Source organism: Polypterus senegalus, chromosome 6, assembly GCF_016835505.1.
Source record: "Polypterus senegalus isolate Bchr_013 chromosome 6, ASM1683550v1, whole genome shotgun sequence".
Classification (NCBI taxonomy): Eukaryota; Metazoa; Chordata; class Cladistia; order Polypteriformes; family Polypteridae; genus Polypterus; species Polypterus senegalus.
Genome location: NC_053159.1, coordinates 111,715,737 through 111,741,857, shown reverse-complemented (window position 1 = coordinate 111,741,857; position 26,121 = coordinate 111,715,737). Strand labels below are relative to the sequence as shown.

General features: G+C 37.1%; 1 protein-coding gene across 1 annotated transcript in view; it reads right to left on the bottom strand.

The window, feature by feature from the left end:
* Positions 1-8,621: 8,621 nt before the first annotated feature.
* dhx33 (DEAH (Asp-Glu-Ala-His) box polypeptide 33) overlaps positions 8,622-26,121 on the bottom strand; it is a 37,916-nt gene continuing 20,416 nt past the window's right edge. Inside the window, exons 5-12 of the mRNA XM_039756787.1 lie at positions 25,251-25,436; positions 23,262-23,373; positions 22,630-22,789; positions 17,989-18,077; positions 17,630-17,757; positions 15,236-15,439; positions 14,342-14,428; positions 8,622-10,602 (exon numbers count right to left, since the gene is read on the bottom strand). Of these exons, the coding sequence (XP_039612721.1) occupies positions 10,294-10,602; positions 14,342-14,428; positions 15,236-15,439; positions 17,630-17,757; positions 17,989-18,077; positions 22,630-22,789; positions 23,262-23,373; positions 25,251-25,436 (1,275 nt within the window). The 3' untranslated portion in view covers positions 8,622-10,293. The remainder of the gene's footprint in view (positions 10,603-14,341; positions 14,429-15,235; positions 15,440-17,629; positions 17,758-17,988; positions 18,078-22,629; positions 22,790-23,261; positions 23,374-25,250; positions 25,437-26,121) is intronic.

The window sequence follows — 26,121 nt, the reverse complement described above, 5'->3', positions numbered from 1 at the left end:
ATGATAAAATTGCATCTATGAAACTGTCAAATATAAAGCGGCACTTCAACACACGCCATACTACATTTGCATCGAAATACCCTGCGGAGGACAGCAAGAAGAAAGCATGTCAAGAGCTACTGTGCAGAGTGCAAGCTAGTCAGCAGCAACTCCATGTTTGGACCCAACAAGGTGACTGGAATTCGGCTAGCTTTGCTGGTGCTTTAGCAATTGTGAGAAATGGAAAGCCATTCACAGATGGGGAGTATGCCAAAACATTCATGCTTGATGTTGCCAGTGAACTTTTTGACGACTTTTCGGATAAAGACAAGATAATCAAACGAATAAAAGACATGCCTCTGTCGGCAAGAACTGTTCACGATCGTACGATCGATGATGGCAAATCAAATTGAGGCAACACAAGTGAAGGACATAAATGCAGCACCATTCTTTTCTCTTGCTTTGGATGAGTCAACAGACGTAAGCCATTTATCCCAGTTCAGCGTGATTGCAAGGTATGCTGTAGGTGACACACCACGTGAGGAAAGTCTTGCTGTTTTTCCTATGAAAGGGACAACAAGAGGGGAGGATTTATTCAAGTCTTTCACTGAGCTCGCTAAACAAAAAAATCTACCAATGGATAAACTTATTTCGGTGTATACTGATGGTGCTCCATGCATGATGGGGAAAAACAGGATTCGTAGCGCTTCTTCGTAATCATGAAAAGAGACCCATCCTAAGTTTTCACTGCATCCTACATCAGGAAGCGCTTTGTGCTCAGATGTGTGGCGAGCAGCTTGGTGAGGTGATGTCGCTGGTCATTCGGGTGGTCAACTGTATTAATGCCCGAACTTTAAATGATCGCCAGTTTAAAACACTGCTGGATGAAGTTGGGAATAATTATCCTGGTCTGCTTCTGCACAGCAATGTGCATTGGTTGTCAAGAGGGAAGGTGCTCAGCCGTTTCGCGGCTTGTCTGAGCGAAATCCGGACTTTTCTTGAAATGAAAAACGTCGAGCATCCATGAGTTAGCTAACACTGAGTGGCTTCTGAAGTTCTACTATCTCATGGACATGACTGAACATCTGAACCAGCTCAATGTGAAAATGCAAGGCGTTGGAAATACAGTCTTATCCCTTCAACAAGCATTGTTTGCATTTGTAAACAAGCTAGAACTCTTCATCGCCAACATTGAAACAGGTCGTTTACTACACTTTGAAAAACTGGGAGAGTTTAAAGATGCATGCACAGCAAGTGACCCTGCTCAACATCTTGATCTTCAGCAGCTAGCGGGCTTCACATCTAACCTCGTGCAGTCATTCAAAGTGCACTTTGGAGAATTTCGTGAGCGCACTCGCCTTTTTAAGTTCATTACCCATCCACACAAGTGTGCAGTGGACAGCGCCGACCTGAGTTACATCCCCAGTGTCTCCGTCAGAGATTTTGAGCTGCAAGCTGCTGACCTGAAGGCCTCAGACATGTGGGTGAATAAGTTCAAGTCACTGAATGAAGATTTGAAAAGACTTGCACGACAGCAAGCAGAGTTGGCGAGCAAACACAAGTGGGGAGAAATGAAAAAACTTCAACCCACGGACCAGCTGATTGTCAAAACTTGGAACGTGCTTCCCGTCACATACCACACACTGCAGCATGTGAGTATTGCTGTACTGGCAATGTTTGGCTCTATGTATGCATGTGAGCAGTCTTTCTCACATCTAAAGTACATTAAGACCAACCTACGATCATGTTTAACGGATGGCCTGCATAAAGTTTAACCTCACCAGGTATCAACCAGACTAAAAAGCCATCAGCAAAACCATGCAGCACCAGAAGTCGCATTAATGGTAAGAAGTACTTTATTCATCATTGGTTAGCAACAGCATAACGACATTATTAAAAATAATTCAGAGACTTATTGTACTTTAAAAGTGTTGGTCTTACATAAAATGCACACATTATTTTTATTTAGTTTTAAACATATTGTATGGCTCTCACGGAATTGCATTTTAAAATATGTGGCATTCATGGCTCTCTCAGCCAAAAAGGTTCCCAACCCCTGCCTTAAACTAATAAACGATATGCGGTTATTTTCAGTGTATTTGATAAAGCTGTGTCAGAAATGTGAATCTAAAGAACAAAGAGAAACCACACAGGAACAGTAGCACTGCTTTGACGCTGGGTGCCACCAGTTTGCAAAACCAAGCTGAAAACTTCCATACGCAATCGACTTAAGCTGGCTTAAAAATGGCTTTTGTTTTGTTTTTATACATTGAGGTATAAGCATGGAAACAGGCATACGCAACATTTCTGTGCATATGCACCGTTTATACTTGATGCCCCAGATGATTTTTTTTATTATATCCTGATATATAAACCCTTAGAATTGAAAGAGGGTGTACTTTTTTTTTTACATGACTGTAAACCCTTAACCGGATTATGTTTAAGGATTTTGTAGTTTACGTATGCTTGTTGGGTGCTGTTCACCTGCTTATCTTCACACAAGTTTTTAATAGCCACAGGCAAAATTGTACACAAAGATGAGTTTCCAGAGGCAAATCCTCGGGTGATCGCATTATTCCTTCTCCTTCTCAATAGTTCAGACATCGCTAAATTTATGTTGATGAAATAAAGATTCAGTGCTAAGCTCAACAGCACAATCTCAAGAACAGTGATGCATTAAAAGTAACGTGTGTTATTTAGTCTGATTACTTTTTAAAGTGATGAGTAACCAAATGCAATTCTTACTTTATTAAAGTAAAATACCTGCGTTATTATAATAGTAGCAGAAACTGGTGTAAGGCAAGAAGCAAATTTACCAGTAAGCCTCTCCTAGGCAGGTGTCAATCACACAGTAAAACAGAAAAGAATGTACTGCGTGCAATCTGGTAACAGAAATATATTAACAAAGTGTCAGATTAGTTTTCATTCAGCTACTGTATTTGCTATAGATCTGTTGAAATAGTGTAATTAGTTCACACAGTGGCCATTTTTCATACCGCAAATCTTCAGGGGCTCAGGTCAGAGATGTAAAAAGGGAAAGGACTGTGGAGGCTGACCCGGACACAGACAGGCGGACACATTCACGTCACCCACAACACGTTTATTATGCATTATTTACAGTGCACACAAACCCCACAAGTCCCCAAAGTCCTGGCCACAACAACACTGCCTTGCTTCTTTAGGCCGCCTCTTTCTCTTCTCCAGAGCTCCGTTCTACTCCACTCCCGACTCTTGCCATCGTACGAAGGGAGGCGGCCCCTTTTACAGCCACCAGCTGACTGACTCACTCACTCACTGAACTTCCCGTGTAGGTAGAAGGCTAAAATTTGGCAGGCTTATTCCTTACAGCTTACTTACAAAAGTTAAGCAGGTTTCATTTCGAAATTCTACACGTAACGGTCATAACGGTCGACAACGTCCGCCATGTTGAACTTTCTTATTTATGGCCCCATCTTCACGAAATTTGGTAGGCGACTTCCCTGCACTAACCGAAACCGATGTACGTACTTATTTCGATGGTATGACGCCACTGTCGGCCGCCATTTTGAACTTTCCAGCGTCACTAATTTTCCAACTTCCCGTGTAGGTAGAAGGCTGACCCCATCTTCACGAAATTTGGTAGGCGGCTTCCCTGCGCTAACCAAAACCGATGTATGTACTTATTTCAGTGGTATGATGCCAGTGTCGGCCGCCATATTGAAGTTTCCAATGTCACTAATTCTCCAACTTCCGGCATAGGTAGAAGGCTGAAATTTGGCAGGCTAATTCCTTACAACTTACTTACAAAAGTTAAGCAGGTTTCATTTCAAAATTCTACGTGTAACGGTCATAACGGTCAACAACGTCCGCCATGTTGAACTTTCTTATTCATGGCCCCATCTTCACAAAATTTGGTAGGCGGCTTCCCTGCGCTAACCGAAACCAATGTACGTACTTATTTCGGTAGTATGACGCCACTGTCAGTCGCCATATTGAACTTTCCAGTGTCACTAATTCTACAACTTCCCGTGTAGGTAGAAGGCAGAAATTTGGTACTTATTTCGGTGGTATGATGCCACTGTCGGCCGCCATATTGAACTTTTCAATGGTCTTTGTTACTTATGAGCCCATCTTCAAGAAATTTGGTACGCGGGTTCCCAATGCTAACTGAATCCTACTTACGTACATATATACGTCCATAGCCTGCAGCTCGGTCACCGTGTGAGGCGGCGTTGGGTCCCCCATCCCAACACCTCCCACGTTGTTGGCTGCCTGCCTATATAAGGCCGTCCGTCGCTCTGGTCTCTACATTCCCTTCCTTGCATTGCCACAGGATTCACGTCTCCCTGCTGATAACTACAGCCTTTTTATTTAATCCACGGCTTCTCTGCTGTTTTATTGTTCGTTTATTACGATTATAGTTATTGTTTAGGTATTTTAGACTTACTTTACATAGTTCAGGTACCCATTTCTGTTATCATTCCAACCGTACCCCCATTAACATGTCTATCGAGGTGATCACCATTGATCAAAGAACTGTCAAAGAACTGTCACTTACCGAGTGGTTTCCATGCCCGGAGATGGCACCTGCCTTTTCCATTCTCTGTGTTACATATTGCACGGCCATATCAGGCTCACTCTTGATATCAGGAGGAACATTGTGTCTTATGTATTGAATGACTGGGAGAGGTTCAAGGTGTGGACTGATGACGGTACAGGAGATAATTATACTACACAGGAGCACTATAAGAGTGAAATGCTTAAGCCCTTCACCTATGGTTCTGCATGTGAGTTGATGGCTGCCGCTGAATTGTTCAGTTGTCGCTTTCAAGTGTACCGGAATGGCCAAATATTTTACACCTTTCGACAACTGCCAGTGCCTCTTAAACATCTTAGACTCACAGGTGACGATTTCAGTAGTGGACACTTTGATGTTTATGAATGTTTAAAATATCAAAAGCTGGATGTGAAGTTATCGATGAAACCGGTTGTATGCTTACAACGCTTGACAGATGCCGAATGTCTCTTCAACACAAGTCCTACAAATAACGTCGTAATTGAAACAAACCATGAAACTCAAACCGATTATGACAGCAGCAATCCAAGCTGTGAGATTTGAGACAAGATTACTGTTCACATGGCCAACTGTACATTGCATGCTCAAGAGTAAGCTCAGCGCACAGCTTGGTCATATTACAACTGGAAGGCCGAACTCAAAATGTGGTATACAAAGAGATCCTTAACAAATAATTATTGGTATATTTTTCTTCAGTTGAAAAGGGTTTAATTTTCTTCTTAATAAAAATTTTAAGGTAGTACTTCGCCGCTGCGAAGCGTGGGTATTTTGCTAGTTTACTTATAAAATGCAAGAAATCATAGGCTTCATGCACGTGTTCAGATTCACAGTGGCCGATGATGACTATTAACTGTTTTTTGTGCAATTTAATGAAGTTGGAGCATTTTGACAAAGGAGAACTCCAGAAAATTACTTGCACATGTAGACATGGATTTTTAAAAAACCAGGTTCCTTCCATATCCCACTTATGTGTGCATTTAAATGCACAGATTTTCAAGGAGCAAAGGCACCAAATGATTAAATAGAAATTCTCTTTTTCGCATACCCCAACTTACTCAGACGTTTAGGGGCAGAGCCCAGGGTCAGCTATTTGTACAGTGCCCCGGGGCAATTGCAGGTTAAGGGCCTTGTTCAAAGGTCCAATGGAGTAGCATTCCTTCTTGTCCTGCCAGGATTCGAACCAGTAATCTTCAAGTTACAAGCCCATATCCTTTACTCACAGATCCACACCGTTATTCTAAAATGTTATTAATTAGATCTTGCCATATTTTAAAAAAGTTTTGAACAGATCATCCAGGTGAGAATTTGATTTTTTTCCAATATCAAACAGTATAAAACATCAGTTTCCCACTGCCTTAACAGAGGTGGGTTAAGATTCTTCCAGCTGAGCAAGATAAATCTACGCACCAATAATGAAGTAAAGGCAAATGCACTTTGTTTGTCCTTCTCCACTTTAAGCCCATCTGGATGTACACCAAATACAGCTGCTAATGGATTAGGAGGGATTGTGACACCAAGGCTGTCTGAAAGGCATTGAAAGAGTTTGTCCAAAATGTTGTTAATTTGGTGCAGGCCCAAAACATGCGGCCCAGTGAGGCTGCAGCTCGATTGCAACATTAACATTTAGTGTTTTGTTTTGTGCGTGGGCACTTACTGTACTTGTTTTGCCACTTTAAGAAAGAGCAGTGTGACGCCTTGCAAAGTACCATACCATACCATTTTGTAACTAGAACATGTATGAGGCAGAAGCCTATCGCAGCAAGCTTAAGCATACAAGGCCATCACAGGATGAACACACACACACACACACCACAAAAACACTTGGGCCAGTTTAATGTTGCCAGTCCACCTAATGTGCAGGCCTTTGGACTGTGAGAAGAAACTAGAACACCAATATGAGGAGAACATGCAAACTCCATTCAAGGACGACCCAGGATGCGAGGCCTGGTCTCCTTACTGTAAGGCACCAGCACTACCACTATGCCACAATCTTGCAATCTGTCAACAATAAAACATAAGTACATATAGAGTTAAGAAATAAAACTTCTTGTTAAAGATTGGCCAATGTCTATGCAATGTTAATGTTTGGCTATATATTACCTTTCTAGCAAGAGTTCATTCACGGCTTTAAACATGGTATGTGCAGTGTTTGGGAAAAGGTATTTCTTGGTGCTTCATGACTGCCATATGTGTCTTTGTTGATGAATGTAAGTTATTTCGCTATAAGTTCAGTTAATTGTTACATGTGTTTTATATTTTCAAGGACGGGTTGATAAATTTGTCAATACCAGTTTATCTCTTGCTGTCAAAGGCAGTCTAAAGATAATTGTACTTTACTCAACATTTGGTGTAGTCTAAATGCTCCATTTCATTATTTATTTTATACCACACATACTAATAAATTTCCTCGGACCAAAACACTGGATTTCTTCATACCTAAAAAATTAACAATAAAAGGATTAGTTACAATGCCACGCTCTGTGCTCTACTCTGTGGCTCTCAGACTGGAGTCTCAGTCCCTGAGGACTATCACCTCTATATCTGGTCATGAGCAACATTCTGTAACGACCTTTGAAGAAACCACGCAAGATACCCGGTAATTCTTTCGGTGGATGCCGGGGTACCTTGCTTTGTTAAAGGATAAGATTAGTATTTTTCAAGGTAAAGCCATTTCTTGAAAATCACTGAATATATTAATTTGTCACAAAAATTCTGTTTTGAAGTTTTAATTATTTTTTTAAATTTTAAAAATTCCCTGTCTGTTGTTATAGCTTACAATAGGGCTAAAGGGTATACGGGTCCATAGGTGAATGAAAAATCTTTAATACTTACCAAATATGTCGACTTTGAAGCAGCAATGATTTCACATTAAGAAAATATGCCTTATGTGTTTATGAGGTACCCTTGTGATAATAAAAGGAAACTAGAAATAATTATTTCACCATGGGTTCTTGGAACTGTTTTTCTTGAGGTAAGAATATGTTTCCCTGTTGGCTTGTCTGCTCACAGCAGCCACCATGGGTGAAGCGCCCAGTGTTAAGCTATATTCTGCTTGTATAATTCTTCTTTTGCTTCTGTAATTCTGTTTATTCTACATTTAGGTCCTCCCATGGCTTGTAATAATAGAAGCATGCTCACATATATTTTTACTTAATGGTGCTTACATTTTGCCCATTAGATTCTGTCTGGTTATTTTACAATGCCTAACAACAAAGTGAGATGCAAATCAAGTGGCAGCATAATGAAAAGAACACATGAGAGTTTCATTGCACTTTGTACAAATAACTAAATCTGAAATAAACAGACTACACGGCACTGTATTTTAATAATAGCCTTAATTTTTAGAAAGAGCCAAGCCACCTACATGTCACAGTTTCTGTGGTTTGTGCAGCACATGCATGATTAAAAAAATTAAAAAGGCAGAGTATGCAATAGAGTTGATTGAAGCGACACAAACCAATTATCTACTTTTTTAATCCATGATGAGTCATTTTTCTTGCTGAATATATGGTAATAAAAAGAACTTAGGAGAACATGTTTGAGTGAGTAAACTCACTGACACTCACTGCACTTAATCTGTAAATACATAGGAAGCACAAGTAAAACTCGTGCAGACCCAGGCACTGTGAGGCAGGAATGACAGCCCTGCTCTATCTGGAGAATCCAGCATAAACTTTCTTTAATGCAAGTTTAGTTTTTAAAATAAAAAAATATAGAACTCCTCAGGATAATGACCAATCTATAGAACAATTCTGCTATATTTGTCTCTACCCTGATAATTAATGAGAGGCAAGGCACAGATGAGCTCTAATATAGTACTACAGGAAGTAAGGCTGGGAAAAAGAATAACTCAAGTGATACAAAACTATTACTCAGTGCTGGCCCAGAAGGACCTCTGTGCTTCTCAAGTTTTTTACATTAACCAATTTTGTAATCAGATGGAGAACTCGGCATTTGTAGGAATTTCTTTAATTAGATTGCTTGTTTCTGGTCACTAAATGCCCAAGTGGGTTGGGAAATACTTTTTAGACGTATAGAAGATCTGTGCATGTGTCAGTGTTTGGCACACCACCACAGATTATGTTTCTCATATTAATTGATTCATTTGTTTATTTCAAACCATTATCTTACACAGATGTATCCACCATTGAATACATAAACAATTCCTGAAATTCTTAATAAAAGAGGCAGCTAAATAAAAGGAGGCACCAACATGCAAAAAACGTTAACACAAAAATATTAGTGCATTAGGAACAATTGCATTAGTCTTACCATACAAGGTGTAGTTTATATTCTACAGTACTTACTGCAGAAAATAAAGGAATTTAATCATTGAATAAAAAAAATGTTAACACAATGAAAAGCCACAAGAAAAATTGCAAAGAACACGAAGAAACACAAACTGATTCAATGCAGATATCTAGCTTACGTCTGTTACCATGCCAAGCCATGTTTAATACAAAATTCATACTAAATGACAGTGGATAACAGAAACTACAGTAAGATAAAGCAGGGAGATATCAGTGTGCTTCAAATCATGGAAAAGGATAAGTTTGGTGTTTTTAAAGTCCAAGTTATTTCTTTACAATTATATTTAAAAAAAATACCCAGCCTGCTCTTGTGTCTTATACTAGAAGTAAACAACATCAGAGTCCAATATGAACACAAAAACCTTTAAAACTTACTAAATACCTTCCAGCTTGAAGCAGCAAAAGTGCCTTCTGCATTTCTGAGGCATGCTTGTGAAGTAACTTTCCCATGAAAAATGCTTAAATTATCCTTTAAAAGTATGGTTTGTGTAGAGTTGGCACCGTCTCCCTGTATATTCTCCAGGTTCCTCCCAAGGATGTGTATGTGTTAAGTTGACTGATGACTCTAAACTGGATCAGTGTGAGCAAGCATATTCCACAAAGGACCTGTACCCACCCTTATTCAAGGCTCATTTCTCGTGCCCAGTGCTGCAGGGATGGGCTTCATTTACCCACTAATTGAGATTTTAAAGGCTGAGTTCAGTAAATGAATGGATGGATGGATAGGAATAATCAATAAAGAAATATAAATGATCATGCTCCACCTAAGGGTATTATTTATTAGATAGAGAAGTGTCCTCTGTGAATTGAGGGTAATAAAAGTAGAGCAATTATTGGTATGGATAAAATTTTACAGTGTTGACAAACAAGCATGGTAACAATACATGCATATTGTGGCAAAAAATAAATAAAAATCAAAATGACAAGTGGACTCTGTTCAGGCTTGCTATACCCATAACCCACATTTGTGTTCCTTTTTGTACATGAAGCACATTGTAGACGGTCAACGAACAGAGTCTTAATGCCATTAATCTATTGCTGTTCAGTTTACAAAGAAGTACATATGAATCATCTAAATAAACATTAAATAAGCAGTTCTTCTTTTGATTCTGCTGATTACCTTTGGACATATGCATTTCAACAAGTAAAACAGCAGAAACAATAATTGTTTAATTACCGTAATTAAACAGCATTTTTTAAAAAGTAAAGAAAGTCTTTTACATTATACTGATCTCCTTTTTAAATCAATATTACCAATTGTTAGTTATAACTGTTACTCTGTATAAATTCAAGAAACATTCTAATTACAGAAAAAATATATTCAAATAGTCTCCATAAAACTTTAAAAAAGTAAATCCAATTTTCTCTTGATAAACAAGGCATACTGCAACAGCAGCATTACTCACAATGGTTTCCAAATATCAGTACAAGTTGTGAACTGGTGGACAACTAGCTTTTGACCACACGCAGTTTTCTTCTAAAGTATTCGGGTGCTGCCTGGTGTAACCATTCTGCATCTACCAAACACAAGTCCCTCATATAACATTTGGAGGTGTGAAGCAGCTCATTGTATATGACATAGGAGGGTTTGCTGTTGAAGAACACGGAAGAAGGGTGAATAGCAACAGGCTGATGGGAGTCAAGAGCAAGATAGCTACCGTCGGGCTGGAGCTCCGCTGCATTCATGAAAAGGCCGTGTGCCAGGCAGCGACGGACATTTCCCGTGTCCATGCGGGAGGACTCCAGCGTCATTCCCAACTGTATAAGAGAAAGAATTTAAAAATTAAAAATAAGTATTTTCTAAAATACTGCACATTAATGTTGTGTGATGAATTACAGATTATATAACATGAATGACCGGGTATCTAAGTTACATTTTCTACTGGTAATAAACACAAAATATTCTTAACAGTTTCACCCACTTTAACTCTTTCAGGGCTAATTATCTTTTTTTTCTTATTTTGGCCCAAGGCTGAATATTTTTTTCAAAAAAACTCAGTTTTCTGAAAAGCACACAAAGTAATGGTTTCACACATAAATCAACATGTTTATTTATGACAAATGTCCCAGTGTTTTACGTTCCATAAGCCTCAGCACTATGTGAATTCACATACCTGTTACACATAGTCCTGCAAAGACATGGTAACATTAGAAGCAGCCAATGGCATGCATTGCCACATTACACTGCTTGCAGTATGTGTTACACTGGTGCTGCATACTGTGACTGCTGTGGCAGCTGGACAAAGTTTCAAGCAGCCGTCTTCACACAGATAGCGGAGGCCACCTTTGCACAGTCAGTGGTGACAGTGGTCACTGTATGCAACAACAGACACGTGAAAGAGCTGCATCACTGCTAGCAAATAGAGCCGAATTATAACTTAACAGTGGGTTTTTGACAACGTTTACAGTTGGTTTCCACCCTCTACCCCCCAGATGTTGATTAATGTCAACATCTGTCTTAACCCTATGTGTTGGCATAAGTCGACAGCTATCCTGGAAGACTTAAGACCATTAAATGTTTTTTTTGATGCTCTGTTAATATAATTGTGTTTAACTTCATTAAACTGATGAGAAATATCTGTCCACCACCTTATTATTCATTAAGGTTCACACAGTATGATTGTATTCATTACTGGCTCTTCTCCCTATATTTTTAAATTCTATATATTCAATATCAAGCAGATACACTTTTTAAATTTTGTCAAAATAGCTAAGATACCCAAATTCAGTTTCAACTACACCAGTAAGTCAAAAAGCATCCAAACTGTTTAAGAACAATTAATACAGGAAAAATGTATAATTGAGCATTGCCTTTTAACATTGTCTCCTAGATTATTAAAGGGTATGTTTGGTCATTTTCAAGTCAAAAGTTATTTTTTTCACAACCATTGTGCATATTAATTTGCCCCATAAAATTGTGTTCTAAAGTGGTGCTTTTTTTAAAAAAAAAATACATTTAAAAAACACCTTGTTTGGCCTTTCATCTTCCAATAGGGCTTAAGGGTACTCAAGTCCAAACATGGGAAAAAAAAAAAGGCTTAAACTTATAAATTTTGTCTGGGTTATCGGGTATTATTTCTGTGTCTTAAGATTGTACAAATATTGTAAAATATTGAATCTATGTTGCTTTATAAAGGAATGAAAAAAAGGACACAAACTATTTGTGAAGTTCTGACATTTTAAAAGAAAACTGGCTCTGATCCTCAACTTGCGAGTGAAACTCCCTCTGTGGTAACCTTTCAAGCCCCCAACAGTGTGGTTTACTCTAGTTTATTTTCATTTTGAGAAGGGACTCCTTATGGGTATGTTTTCATTCAGGATTTAGACAATAATATATAATAAGCAATCATTTTAAATCAGTAATATGTCCGACTATGAAGACAAGGATGCATTTAGCATAGAATGATCGAATGAACAGCATTTATTAAAGTAAGTTTGCTTATTGAACTTATTTTTGGAAGTGTTAAATGCTTATTTAGTGTTAACTTGTGAGAGATCCAAGTGACCTATGGAGATTGGAATTATTATTTATATGGATAACAGTCAGGCACACGATTCAATCCCATATCGGTAGATCTGTGAAGCAACATCAGTAACTACTGTTCTACCTTGCTGCCCTATATAAGAGCTACCCATCTGTACAGTATTCAGTTTGCTAGTAATACACACAACTTTTACTCATTTTAGTTTTCTAAAAATTAGGGTGCCTATTACACAAGAGATTTAGTTTTAAAGCAATAGTGTCTCACATAAATAAAAATAAAATGTTTGTTGCTGCGTGTTAGCTGTCTCTGGATGCAGCAGCAGCCATACTGTTTTCTGAAGAGCACACAAACCAATGGTTTCTCACAAAATTAAAGTAAAACATCTGTTGTTGGTTCTGTGGCCATTCTTGCTGCATATTCACAATCTGGCTATAGCAGCAGTGGCGGAGGTCACAGTACAATGTAATCTATGAGCATCACCGCACTGTGTTCAGGGACCGATCAGCTGATGCTGGTACCTCACTTTTGTTTTCAATATTAATCTCTAGATCACTTACAATAATAAAATGTACAGAAAGCGTCATCCACCGAGTATTTTGCTTTGCGCATTCACTTAGCTCTCTTGCCAGATGTTGATGCCATTTTTCCGTTGTTTGTTCTTCGCTGCTCACTCACACAAAGAAAATTTTGGGCTAAATCAGTGTGTACATTATAAACAAGTAAGAGCACATTATATACAAGATTTTGCAGTATTCTACAGCCGTACATTCGAGCCCACTGTAGTGCTCACAGCTGCTGTGAAATGACTCACCTGAAATATGTTTTTAAACTGCAGTTGGCTTCACTAATGGGCGATCAGGATGGAACATGTTTTAAATTTGTTTTCAGCTTCAAGTAGTCATCCATGGAGAAAAAGCACTGCACACTCACAGGAGGTTGATGGAAGCTTTTATTTACATCCTGAATATGTGCATTTTCGAACCATTTTCTCTACAGACAAAGTTGCTTCAAACACGTTTGTTTTTGTGCTAATCAACATCCGTATTTAAGTCAAAACTCACGGTGGTGGCTGTGAGCAGACAAGTGAATATCTTCAACAACAAAAAAAAAAACTACAATTCTAAGAATCTGTGTTAAAATAATATCTCTTTGTTTGTTTTCATAAGAATGTCACAAAAATGCAAAAGGCACATTTTCTCGAATTCAGACCTTTGCTGCCTCAAAGTGGATGTATTTGGTAAGTTTTAATTTTTTTACTATCAACTATTGGCTTCTGTACTCTTCAGACCCATTGTAAGCTGCAAGGACAAAGTATTTTTAAAATGTTTAAAAAACATTTCTCTTTACAACACAGTTTTATTTGGTAAATAAATATATTCCATGATTCTGAAAAAATAACTTTGACTTCAAAAATACCCAATTTATCTTTTAATATACTCGGTCTACTGGTCACATGCCTGTTTGCTAGGACCACATGACAGGCAAATTCAATACTGTCAGCAGCAGTGAATGAATGACCTCATAATTCTTCAACTGTGATGTTTCTGAGGCCACTCCTGAACTCTTTGTTGTACTCACAGACATTTTGCTGAAGCAAAACAAATGTCAACTATGGATTTGTGCCACTGATAAATAATTATCCCATTAAAAGCATGTAACTGTACACTTGTCATATTTGGTGCATATGTAAAGAGGGGTGGCAATTTTAACAATGGTATAACATTCCAGCAATTGACAAAACCAGTTTGGACCTGTGTTATACCAATTTAAATAAACAGTGCTAACACACAACTACTACTGCAGCCAACAGTGCAGAAAGTTAAAACACTACTCCTGAATCCTTTTTGACTTACCCTTGCATATAGGTTCTATGTAAGGAAAAGCTAGAAGAAACATTCTTAAAGACAAGGAGGTATTTATTTAACTTAAAATTGTAATCTATAAATGACCAATTTAGGAACATTATTTTGAAGTCTGTTGCCTAATTAGATGCTACATTAATGTGTACAAACCTTTAAGCAAATGTCCCTCAGCTGAGAACGTATCTCTGTCACTAGAGCCATGTTTCTGCTGTTCACAAAATTCTCCCTGCACCAATCCTATAACAAAGCATACTGTTAATATATGGGCATGTTAGGAATTTAAAAAGATTTGAATCATTGTACTTTGTGTAATATTTTGCAGCTTACTTGTAAACACTGGCAAAAGCTTGTAATCAAAATCAATTTTCTTACCTATTCAGCATCACATGTAATCAGTGGTTGCCAGTATGGACTAGCTAATATCAACTAGTGGCAATATTAAATTTGGAAAGTTTTTATATCTTGGTTTAAAAACTGTGAAATAGTGGATATTATTTATATTTTATAGAGTACATACATACAAAAATGAATTTCTTTTGTTAGTTTTTTTTTTTCTTGCTAAGGTACCTCTGAGAAATACTTCATATTTTTGAGTCTCCCATCTCTATTACAGTCAATGTGTACATGAGTAATAAGTAAAGAGAAGGAGACCTATGTTAAAGGACAATCATCAAGTGCTATCCTTTTTCATTTATACAAGAACTTCTGGGCTGAAGGGTAGCAACTGTCTCCTCACCATCAGATCCCTGTGACTGTTAACAATCTAAAATTGTTGCTGGGTGTCAATAAGTCATTTGGAAGTTCCATGTATTTAAAAAGATATAATATTATCCAGGAGGTGGGGATGCAGAAAAACATCTGTTGAAGAATAAATACCTAAATATTTCACTGCCTCTTCTATTATTATTCTAAAGAATAGTTAATAAGAAATGCACAATTACAAAAACATCACAACAAGCATATTAACTTTAGGCCTCAATTGCCATTGTGTAAATGGTAAGCTACTGTATAATTCCCATGTAAATGTAAAATTCAATACTGTACCTTATTTGCATTCACATTTTTGAAGGCCCGATAGATACTGAGAAGGCTCATGTGGTCACCTTCACTTGAGATGAATTTTCTTCTGGCAGAATGTACCTCATCACGTCGATTGGGTGGGTTGTAGAGGACACTGTCCACAGATAATAGTGAAACAATAGTCAAGACTTCCTCTGTGCAGTGAAATTCAGGCGATAACAGAATTGCCTAAACAGATGAAGAATATTTATTACATAGAGGGCAATTTCTGCACAGTCAATAACAATAGATAAAGAAATCTAATATTGAAGGAAAATAAATATACACTCAGCCACCCACCCAGAGTTAATTGGTATGTACAATTCCAGCCACATACTATAGATATAAGTTAATCTGTCTACAAATATTTTAGGTATGGCAGTAAAACAAGGTATGTTTTCATAGAAAGCACCTCTGCGTGGCAGCAAATAATGCAGTTATAGCAATATTATGGCAAAAAATTGTTATATAATACTAAAATAATCAAACACTGTATTACGTTCACAAAAGGGTAAATACATAAAGTGGGAACTGTGAGGAAAATGTTTCAAATTCAAATTAAATGCATTCAAATTCTGTAATGTAAACCACACAATATTTGTGATATAACATCTTCTGGAATGAAAAATGTAATGTATTACAAAAACCATTCCAATAGATGGTGCAGTGCAAATGTTAACATTGAATATGTCCAATAGAAAGCTGCCAGACTGCCAGAAACCAGCTTATTCTTTCAAATAAAAGAAAATGTGTATGTGTGTCTATATATGGATGTATGGTTGCTAGGGCTAGGCAGAAAAATTGAACAATTATCAAAACATGTAGACTTGGAAAAAAATATAATAAAATAACTTCATGTGATGGGCAATGGACAAGTGACAATAAACCAAGACACACATCAGGAAAACAAAGATAACTATTCCAACAGTGGATGTAGAAGTGGTCCACTCCTACAAGTACTTTGGGGTTCACTTTAATGAAAGGTTACACTTGTCTCGGAACACAGAGAAACTAATAAGAAAGAGCAGAGAGCAGTTTATTTTTCCTTATGAGATTACATTCCTTTAATATGGGATGGGACATTCTTCACACCTTCTATCACTCTGTGATGGCCAGTGTGATTTTCTACAGTCTGGTGTGCTGGGCTAGTAACATCACTTCAAGAGTGGCTCATCGAATCAACAAGGTAATTAAAAGGGCAGGCTTAGTTATAGGATGCACTGTTGACCCACTGCAAATAGTAGCAAAGGAGAGAATGGAAACAAAACTGAGAAGTGACATCATGAACAATGCTACACATCCTCTCTCTGACACACTAACACAGAGGACTTTCAGCCAACAACTTATTCAACAGAAGTGAAATGCTACTGGGACTTCTTTATAGCAACAGCAATATGTCGGCATAATGCCTTACTGTGACTGTGACCGCCAATACAGATCTTTTCTTTCTTTTTAATTTTCTTGCTTTGTAGTCACTCTGGTGTGTGCTCAGACCAAAGTGTGTGTGTGTGTTTATTTATTTACTTACTTACCTGGGGACAAACAAAGTTCTATCTATAAATTATACTCCATTTTGCAAAACCGTGTTTCATACATTATGCATGTTACAAATCCAATAGTCAAATTTAGTAGTCTTTAATTCTCTCAACAATTTAATTCCTCCAAATCCAGTTTTCAAGGCAGGTGTTTACCCCCAGAAAAAAACAAGTAAAAAATTTAGGATTTTTTTCAACAAGAAAAAATGTCACTATGTGTAATAGAAACATATAAAATAATACAGTATCAATATAAATAAAACAGGAAAGGCAAGTCTAGTGTCAAGAACTGTACTGAGGCAGATTTAATTTAAATCCTTCATGTGACATGTTTTAAAACAGTCACCATGCTTAGCCCGACATTACAATGGGGACAGTAGAAGCGTGTTTCTTTGCCCACTTTTCATATGTTTTTTTCCGTTGCTTTCATATGAGTTGATAGAATGTCAGTGCTGTATTATGAACGGTGCCTAGGGGCTCACATTCTTCTTGTCCTTCTACTTGATTGCAGTCATGTTTTGCCACATAGCTACTTGTATCACAGTGAAGCTTTATGCGGCCAAATTCACCACCCATATCGGATGGTTCAGTCATACAGTGCCATATGCATCAGTTTCACTATTCGTATCAACTTCTGATGAGCAATTCACAGTACTATTGCTTGATTATTACTAATATTTTAGTTTTAGTTTATTCTAAAACTGGCTTTACAACTTTTTATCTACACACCATTGTGTTTTGGTTGAAGGCTCTGCCCTACTCATGAATTTTGATGAGATACCTGATAGAAGCAAAACACATAGAAACATTCATGATTTTTTTGCAGACAATCCACTTGTCTGACCTTTGAAAATTTTGGTTCCAGAGGAAAAGAAGCCATTTTCTTCCCCAAGGCAGTTAGTATGACCTGATTGTCCTTCTGTTCTACAGCACCTAGCAAATCCAACTGCTCAATGGCAGCTCGAATAGAATCTGTTGGGAGGGAAAAAAAAATTAAATATATTAAATATAAAACATACATATCTTATACTGTATATTACATGTACACACAAAAAAAAAAGAAAATCTTCAATGGATTTGAAATTTGAGTTATAGAAATGCCCATAATAATTGGCATTCCAGTAGTAAAAGATATATATATGAGAATCTACTAAATTCCAGTGAAAAGCACAACCCTAAAAGAATAATAAATCAAAAATTCACCTGGAGATGGTTTGGAAATGAAGTCAAAAGCAAGGACATTTGGAACTCTCAGAGCCAATAGTTGTAATATCACACTGGCCAGATTGCACCTGACAAAAAGAACAGCAAATAAAAGATTTCTGTTTCAGTGATTTTTAAATTGTGACCTTTTCATGTGGTCATTTCTTCACACATCTATATTAATTGTTTTTGCTCCTTTTAACATTATCATTTAGTTAGACTGAATATTTTAATTTAAACACACCATAGAGAACTTGAGAATCAAGAGTTATACAATCTTAATGACAGGCAAACCTTATGTGTAGGCTTACTTTTGCTACTACGATTGACAAACATGAACAATACAGGCTACATTTCATAATACAACCAAATCTTATTTTACTTTAATCACAAAATTATAGTGTATGTGTCATCTGTTATACTGTTTGAGTATGGTTTTCACACGCATAAGTGATTGAAGAACACGAATAACAAAAAGTAAAAAACAAAAAATAATTTAAAAGAAAGTAACTCTGCTATACAGTATAACTCTATGAGTATTGCTCCTCTTCTGCCAAGGAAGATAGTTCAGCCACTAAATGCATTAATCCATTGCTGTAATGAGCTCTCAATTCTTTCATCTTTCTTTCTGTTTCTCTCACACGCAAACTGGTTTTTGTCCATTTAAGCTCACTTTCTGACCTAAGGAGTTAAAGGGTCAGTAGTGGGTCTAGAAAATTGCAGGGATACCAAGCCATAGTGTCCACTGTCTGTCCCAGGCATCACTACACTGCTATGCCTTCTGTAGACATTAAGGGGCCAGATCTCACTGGTACTCATACAGCCTTCAGTTAACAACAACAGCAACAACTCAGTCGACATTTGCATCCTATAGACTAATTAGTTAGTTTGAGGTTATAAAAAAAAAAGCTTGACACTTGAACAAAGTATAATTATATTAAAATGAATTATTTTGGTTGAAATGTGAGAAGATAAATGCATGCAAAGAGGGAGACAAAAAGCAAGACAAGACACATTCCAAGATGCTAAAATGTTGAAAGATCATTTCAATTGAAGAACACCGAAAGAAACTGACAGTAAAAGCTTATACTGATTGTCAGGTCAACATAAGTCTTAAGTGAATAAAGAAAAGATAATTAAAAAAAATCACTGCACCAAACAAAATACTCTAGAGTTATAATAATGTATAAACACAAATATCAGGCTTATGGGTCATTCCATGTCAAATCAGCCAATGGCACTTCAGACTCAAGAAATTCTGGAAAAATTACCAGGTGTACCCACATTAGTCAGGAGACACCCTGTAATTTTTTTGATGTATGATCAATACTTTCCAAGATACGGCCAGTTTACTGAGGTGACGATTTTATCCAGCCTCATTTTTTCATCAAAATTCACAAGTCCTTAGCTCAAGAACTAAACCACAGTCACATGCTCAGACTTTGCATGCTGCTATATTAACTGGCATAGTATGTGACGAAATTAAAACATTTGGTCCAGATGATCCTGCATGGTCAAAGCAGCCCCTTGAAATTGACCAAAATGTAATTAGAGTTTTTAGTTTAGCTATGTTTAGGCCTCAGAAACACATAGTTGTAACCAACACATAATTTGTTTTTTTTTCTTTGTTCATTTAACTATATAGGCTCTCAGAAAAGCAATAAACAGAAAATCAACCGTATCAGGGTTTGAACAGCGGACCTCTCAAATCCAAGAGTACCTGAATGGCATGTTGGAATGTGCAGATAATTTTTCAAATACTTTTCATTTATTCTACATTGTCCCTTCTTTCTCACAGCACAAGCCCTACTTTTTTGATCGTTCACGTTTATTTTTTATCCTAAACACAGGCTGAATGTGGCATGTGCCAATAATGGCAATTATTGTGTTTTCAATCAGTAAGTTATCAAAAATGTCAAACTTTTATTCATATCAAATGACAATGTCCTATCTCACGTTTCTGAACAGAGAATGTGATTCTAAATGGCCAAAACAGCACTTGGTACTTGAGAATACCACTGTTACATCCCTACAGAGGATGGCAAATTCAAAAGCAGCCGGATATGTGGTGAAGACAGTCAATTGAATGTCCAAATATTCACCACTGAAGCAGCAGCTGAGATTCGGCCCTCTCACAATCACACACCTGATGGATCAGATATGTCCCCCACATTAGACCAGAGTGCTATAGGAGGCTATGTTGGGTGCATGTATGATGAAAAATGTTGGATTGGTTTTATTTGTGACAAGAGTGAAGTGGAATCAGACATTCTGATAGGTTTCATGCATCCAAACTATCCTGCACAGTCTTTCCATTGGCCACCAAGAGACAATATTTGTTGGATGCCATTACAGTGTGTTGTTCCACTGCTTACTGCACCTACAATGGTCAGTGTCAGGCAGTACCATCTTGATCTCAAAGACAAAGATGCCCTACACTGCACTTCAATGGAAATAGAAATAAAATGGGTCACATTCCTGCTGCAGCGATCAATCGATCGATCGATAGATAGATATAGATAGATACTTTATTAATCCCAAGGGGAAATTCACATAATCCAGCAGCAGTATACTGATACAAAGAAACAATATTAAATTAAATAGTAAAAAAATGAAAAAATAAATAAATAAATAAATAAAAATAAAATTAATGTTAGCAATGAAAAAAAATAAAAATAAAATTAATGTTAGCAATATATATCAAGATGTTTACATTTCATTATAACTAGTATTGTATTTAATGATATATCAAACAGCTTCTGTTTGTGTGTTGGGCTTAATGTGCTTTTAGTGATTTCTTTTTTTCCATTAATCCTATACCCTTGTTAGTGATGAAGAACTTGATAATTATCATTACTGACAAATGGTAAAATTAACCCATGTTTAGAATGGAAAATAAAAAGGAAGGATTCACAGAAGAAAAAGTAAAGACTTGCTTTTTTAGAAAAAAGGGACCATGTAGGTACAGTAAAAATAATTTAAAAAATGTCTGGATATTATTCCCATAGTGCATTAAGCTGGTCTGAAAATTAGACACAAAATTATTTTTTTCACATTTGAGAGGTCTGCTGGTCAAACCCTGATGCAGTTTCTTATTTGTTTATAACCTTTTGAAAACTCTTTGCAGGTATCTAAACATGGAAGAAATTTCAGCAGGCTGTATTAGTTAGAGGTATGTTTTCTGAAAGACTAAACATGGCAAAGCCAAACCATTTTTGAAGATCAGCTCTTACCAAGTGGTGGTATGTGTCCCTGGACCAAACATTTTGATTTTGTTATGTACTATACATATGCAAAATTTGATCCTGCTGGGTGGTTTAGTTCTTGAAATATGGTCTTGTAAAACTGATGAAAAAATAAAGCCTTGTCAAATTTGACATCCCTCTCCCCATCTTACATCATAATAATTTTACAGGGTGTCTCCTGGATAACATGGGGAAACTTGCATTTTTTTCAGAATTTTTTGAGACCAAATCTTGGGATTTCTGGAAAAATTGGTTGGTTTGACTTCGAATGACACTTCTAGTAAGGCTGCCTTACTGTTTTATGTACATAATGCATACAGGCAACCCTCAAGTTATAGACAAATTCCATTCCTAACAACATTTGCAACCCAATTTTGTAGGTCGGTTGGAATTTACACTGGACATGTCCATTAATGGAAATCAGAAAAAATGCTTCATTACTTACTTTATTGAAAAAATTATTGAAAATGACTTTGTGGCAATAGTGCTGCAGTAATTATTAGAACTAATAAACCATGTGTAACTGTAATATGATGACCTCATGTTTAAACATTCTGCAGTTTATCATAATGAAACAATACACCTCATTGTTGAAAAGGCATAAATAAAAACCACCAATAAAGGAAGACTAAACCTCGGCAGAGACTTATGTCACTTCCACCCTCCAGAAGTTACAATTCCCAAGATGGCATCGCTGCCTGGTGTACTTAAGATGCAGGCGAGTAAAAACAGCAGGTCTTTCCTGTCCTCAGCTAAACAAACAGTTGCCTATCTAGCTACATAACTGAGACAAGGATTATTGTGTGGGACGCAGATGACACGTGCTGTCTTTGCTGAACACTAAGAGTGTTAACTTCCCCTCCCAGTATCTCTAATTACCTGAAACAATATGGCAGGGAAGTGAACTTAGGATCCTGTGAATTACAAGCAGCACTTTCTACTGTTAAACTAAACAATTCTGCTGAAAAAAAATTTAATTTACTTGCTCATTCATATCTGCAGAATTGTAGTTACCTAAGACCAACCATTAAGATTTTTATTTTTTCTACATGCATACTTAAAATTTGATTTTATTCTCAGCCTTAGGACAACTGAGATTTAATGTATATTCTGTTACATCTTGAACTGCACATCTTTCTACCTTATGATTATGAACTGCACAGCTTTCTTATGTTAGCCATTTGTCAGAGGTAATCATGATAAAGTTAACTCTCTGTTATAGTGGACAAAGACATATATTAAAATAATAAAATGTAATATTTTTCTGTAATGCGCCTCTGTGACAGTCCTCTTGCAAGCACATTTAATCTTAATGATTTCCTAATACTGTTTATATACTGTAGGAGATGGACATTTTAATTGTTGCTTAAAAGAACCAGAATGCATTATGACTTACCGCTGTATTTCTGGCACTGTCATGCTGTTGAACTTCTCAAATTCTTCCTCTGTGTACAGACGATAACACACTCCACTGTCTTCGCGGCCTGCCCTCCCAGTACGCTGCCATGCCTGTGCTTTAGAAATCCTCTGCACAGCCAAAACTTCAAGCCCACTGTCTATAGTACAAGAGACTCTATAAGCAAAATTGTAAACAGACAGTACCACACTTCCAAAATAACTAATACAGTCTATCTCTACAAAGGATAAATTTGATATTAACTTAAAATTAATGCCCAATGTTGAAGTCTACATTAAATCTGTTTTAATAAACTATGAAAGCACTTCCATATCCACTCCCTATTGACTAACTAAATGAGACATTATGTGCTCCTTTATTTCAACTACTCAGTGTTATGATTTTTCAAAATGGTTTGAAAAATCACTTTAAATCGTGAAAGTGCACAAAATATGAAAAGCACCAACATAAAGATGACATTTTTTGATAAGAAACAAAACATTTTAAACAAATCACAGCAGAGAAACCATTTACAATACTAATCTTTGCTTCCATGACTGCTGAACAGCAGTGCCGAGTTTGGTTTTATTTATTTTTTATCCACATCAAATTGAAGGACATAAATGACACACCTGGATTATAGCGCTTTGCCTTCACCATCCCAGTATCAATGACAAATTTAATCCCAGGAATAGTAATGGAGGTCTCTGCAATGTTTGTTGAAAGGATGACTTTTCGACAGCCCTAAATAGCATTAGGTACCAGAATAAACAAAAAGTTAGGTCTCCTCAGTCACAACTAATGAAAAATTACATACACATCATAATATATAGTAATTATGGATCATACTGTTTAAAATTCTGCATAAAATATTACTTCAGTGCAATATTATTGTTATCCTGTTGTCATATTAAAAAGACACCATTTTTATAAATGCATTTGCCATTATCTACTACCTTGAATGTTTCATTTGCTCCTGAGCAGGCCTAGACAACCCTCCCCGACACTCACACTGTAATGCAGGTTTCATTAGGAATTTGCCAGTAAAGTCCCAGGTTAAGGGCAAATTTGAATAAAGCATGAAAAACCTGACTCAGGGGAAATAAATGACAGGGTCTGCTTTTGTGCCTTGGCAGCTTTCAAGAATACTAAAAATGCAGTACCATATTTCTTCTGACCCGTACTGCTTTGAATTAAGATCTTCTGTTTTTAGTTTCCCATCTATGGTATTTCTTATATTTTCCTTATTTGTTCTTGAAGTAGGCGGCACGGTGGCGCAGTGGTAGCGCTGCTGCCTCGCAGTTAGGAGACCCGGGTTCGCTTCCCGGGTCCTCCCTGCGTGGAGTTTGCATGTTCTCCCCATGTCTGTGTGGGTTTCCTCCGGGCGCTCCGGTTTCCTCCCACAATCCAAAGACATGCAGGTTAGGTGGATTGGCAATTCTACATTGGCCCTAGTGTGTGCTTGGTGTGTGGGTGTGTTTGCGTGTGTCCTGCGGTGGGTTGGCACCCTGCCCAGGATTGGTTCCTGCCTTGTGCCCTGTGTTGGCTGGGATTGGCTATAGCAATATAGAACACATAATGGAAGTGTCTATATTAACCCAAACAAGCCAATATGTAAATAGCATATTCTAGCTTATTTTCTTAACAAAGATGCTTTTTCTGTTTTTGTTTTGTACTCTGTATCTGTAAGAATAATGTACACTAAAGAAAAGTGACACAATTTTAAACACAAAATGTAACTGAAGACTAACATAAGAAAGATAAGGTTGTAACAACACATAGAAGAAACACTTTTCCCTTTTTTATTGTGTGTGTTTGTGATGTTTTTCATGAATTTTTTATAATTTGTACTGTGAACGTTCACATAAGTATTTAAAACAAACTCCATTAGATTGTGAATTTTTCTTTTGCTCCAGGGGTGGTGGGGTGGGTATGAGCCTATCCCAGTTAGCATGGGGCACAAGCTTGAACAAAGAGAGGGGTACCAATCCATTGCAGGGTGAAAAAACACACACTAGGGGCAATTTAGCTTTGCCAATTCATCTAACCTGCAAATCTTTGGACAGTGGGAGGAAGCCCACACAGACATGAGGAGAACGTGCAAATTCAATGCAGGGAGGACCCAGAACATAAACCCTGGTCTCCTTACAATGAAGCATGCGGCACTACTAGTGCACCACCCAGCCTACCCTGGGTTAAAATTTGCCCAGTAAAATTAAATAACATAAAGATTAAACAGAATACTACTACAGCCTAAAAAGTAATCTCTGGAAGAAAATATAGAAGTGAAATGGATTGTACATATGATGAGAAGTATCCCTTTATAGATGGATCACATAAAGTCTTATGTTGAGGCTACATGGACACATCTCTCTCTTCCTCTCCCTCTGCTTACATGAAAGAACATAGAAATTATTCATCCTACCTGAGAAATAAGGCTGTTTTGCAGCCAATATAAATTTAAACATGAATAATTTTTTTATAAAAAATTAAACTTCTTTTTTCCATGCTCTTACAGAGAATGAAGAACAGTTCAGGTACGTCTGTACCAAGGAATAATATAAGAAAACATTTGCTGCTGTGTTTCTAGTATAACTTCTTTAACGTTTATGTTTATTTACCTTTGCAGCAACTTGGAAAACTTTCATCTGCTGCATATAGGGAAGAGAAGCATAGAGAGGGACGACAGTCATTTGTGGACAGCTATCAGGTAGGTGTTTAGCAATATCTCGGCATGTACGGGCCATGGCTTCAATTTCTTCTTGCCCTGTCAGAAACACTAAAATGTCATGCGAAGAAGGAGCCTCCTAAAATAAAAATAAAAAAAAGATTAAAAACAACATAACCTACCAAAAATAAAGTCAGCTGAATTAAATTTAATTACAAAATTGTTATTGTTATTTACAAGAAGCAGGGTCTGCTACACTATATTCGCAGATTACCCGAGTACTAGCACTAAAAGCTTAGATTTATCTCTGTGTTACATTCAGCTTTCATATTTATAGGTAGGCACCATAATATTTGGAAGTTTTCCATTAAGTATGCGTATGAAGGAACCAAGATGCTCTGTATATACCTTCCACATGTAATAATTCTTCTGAACAGTTTCATGCTGCCCCGCAGGAAATCACTGCAGACTGTGGAAGTAGCATGCGGATGACAATTTAAATTGGCAGAGAGATTCAAGTGGAGCAAAGAGAGTTCAGAGTACAGCAGTTGATTGGCTGCCATTACACACACAGCACAGATAACAGTATGGGTCCCCTAGATGAAGCAAGCTGATCAGTGCAGCCCAGAGTGAATGCAAAAAGGTTTGTATTCTGCCAAATGTTAGGACAAAAACCAAGTAGAGCATGCATAATAATAAAACTTTAAATCAAATAATTGGGAGTGTGAACATCCTGTCACTTAATTAATATCATCAGTGTTTGCATCAAGAGCAAAAAAATCTAATAATCAAAACTACAATCATTTTTATGTGTTTTATGTTGT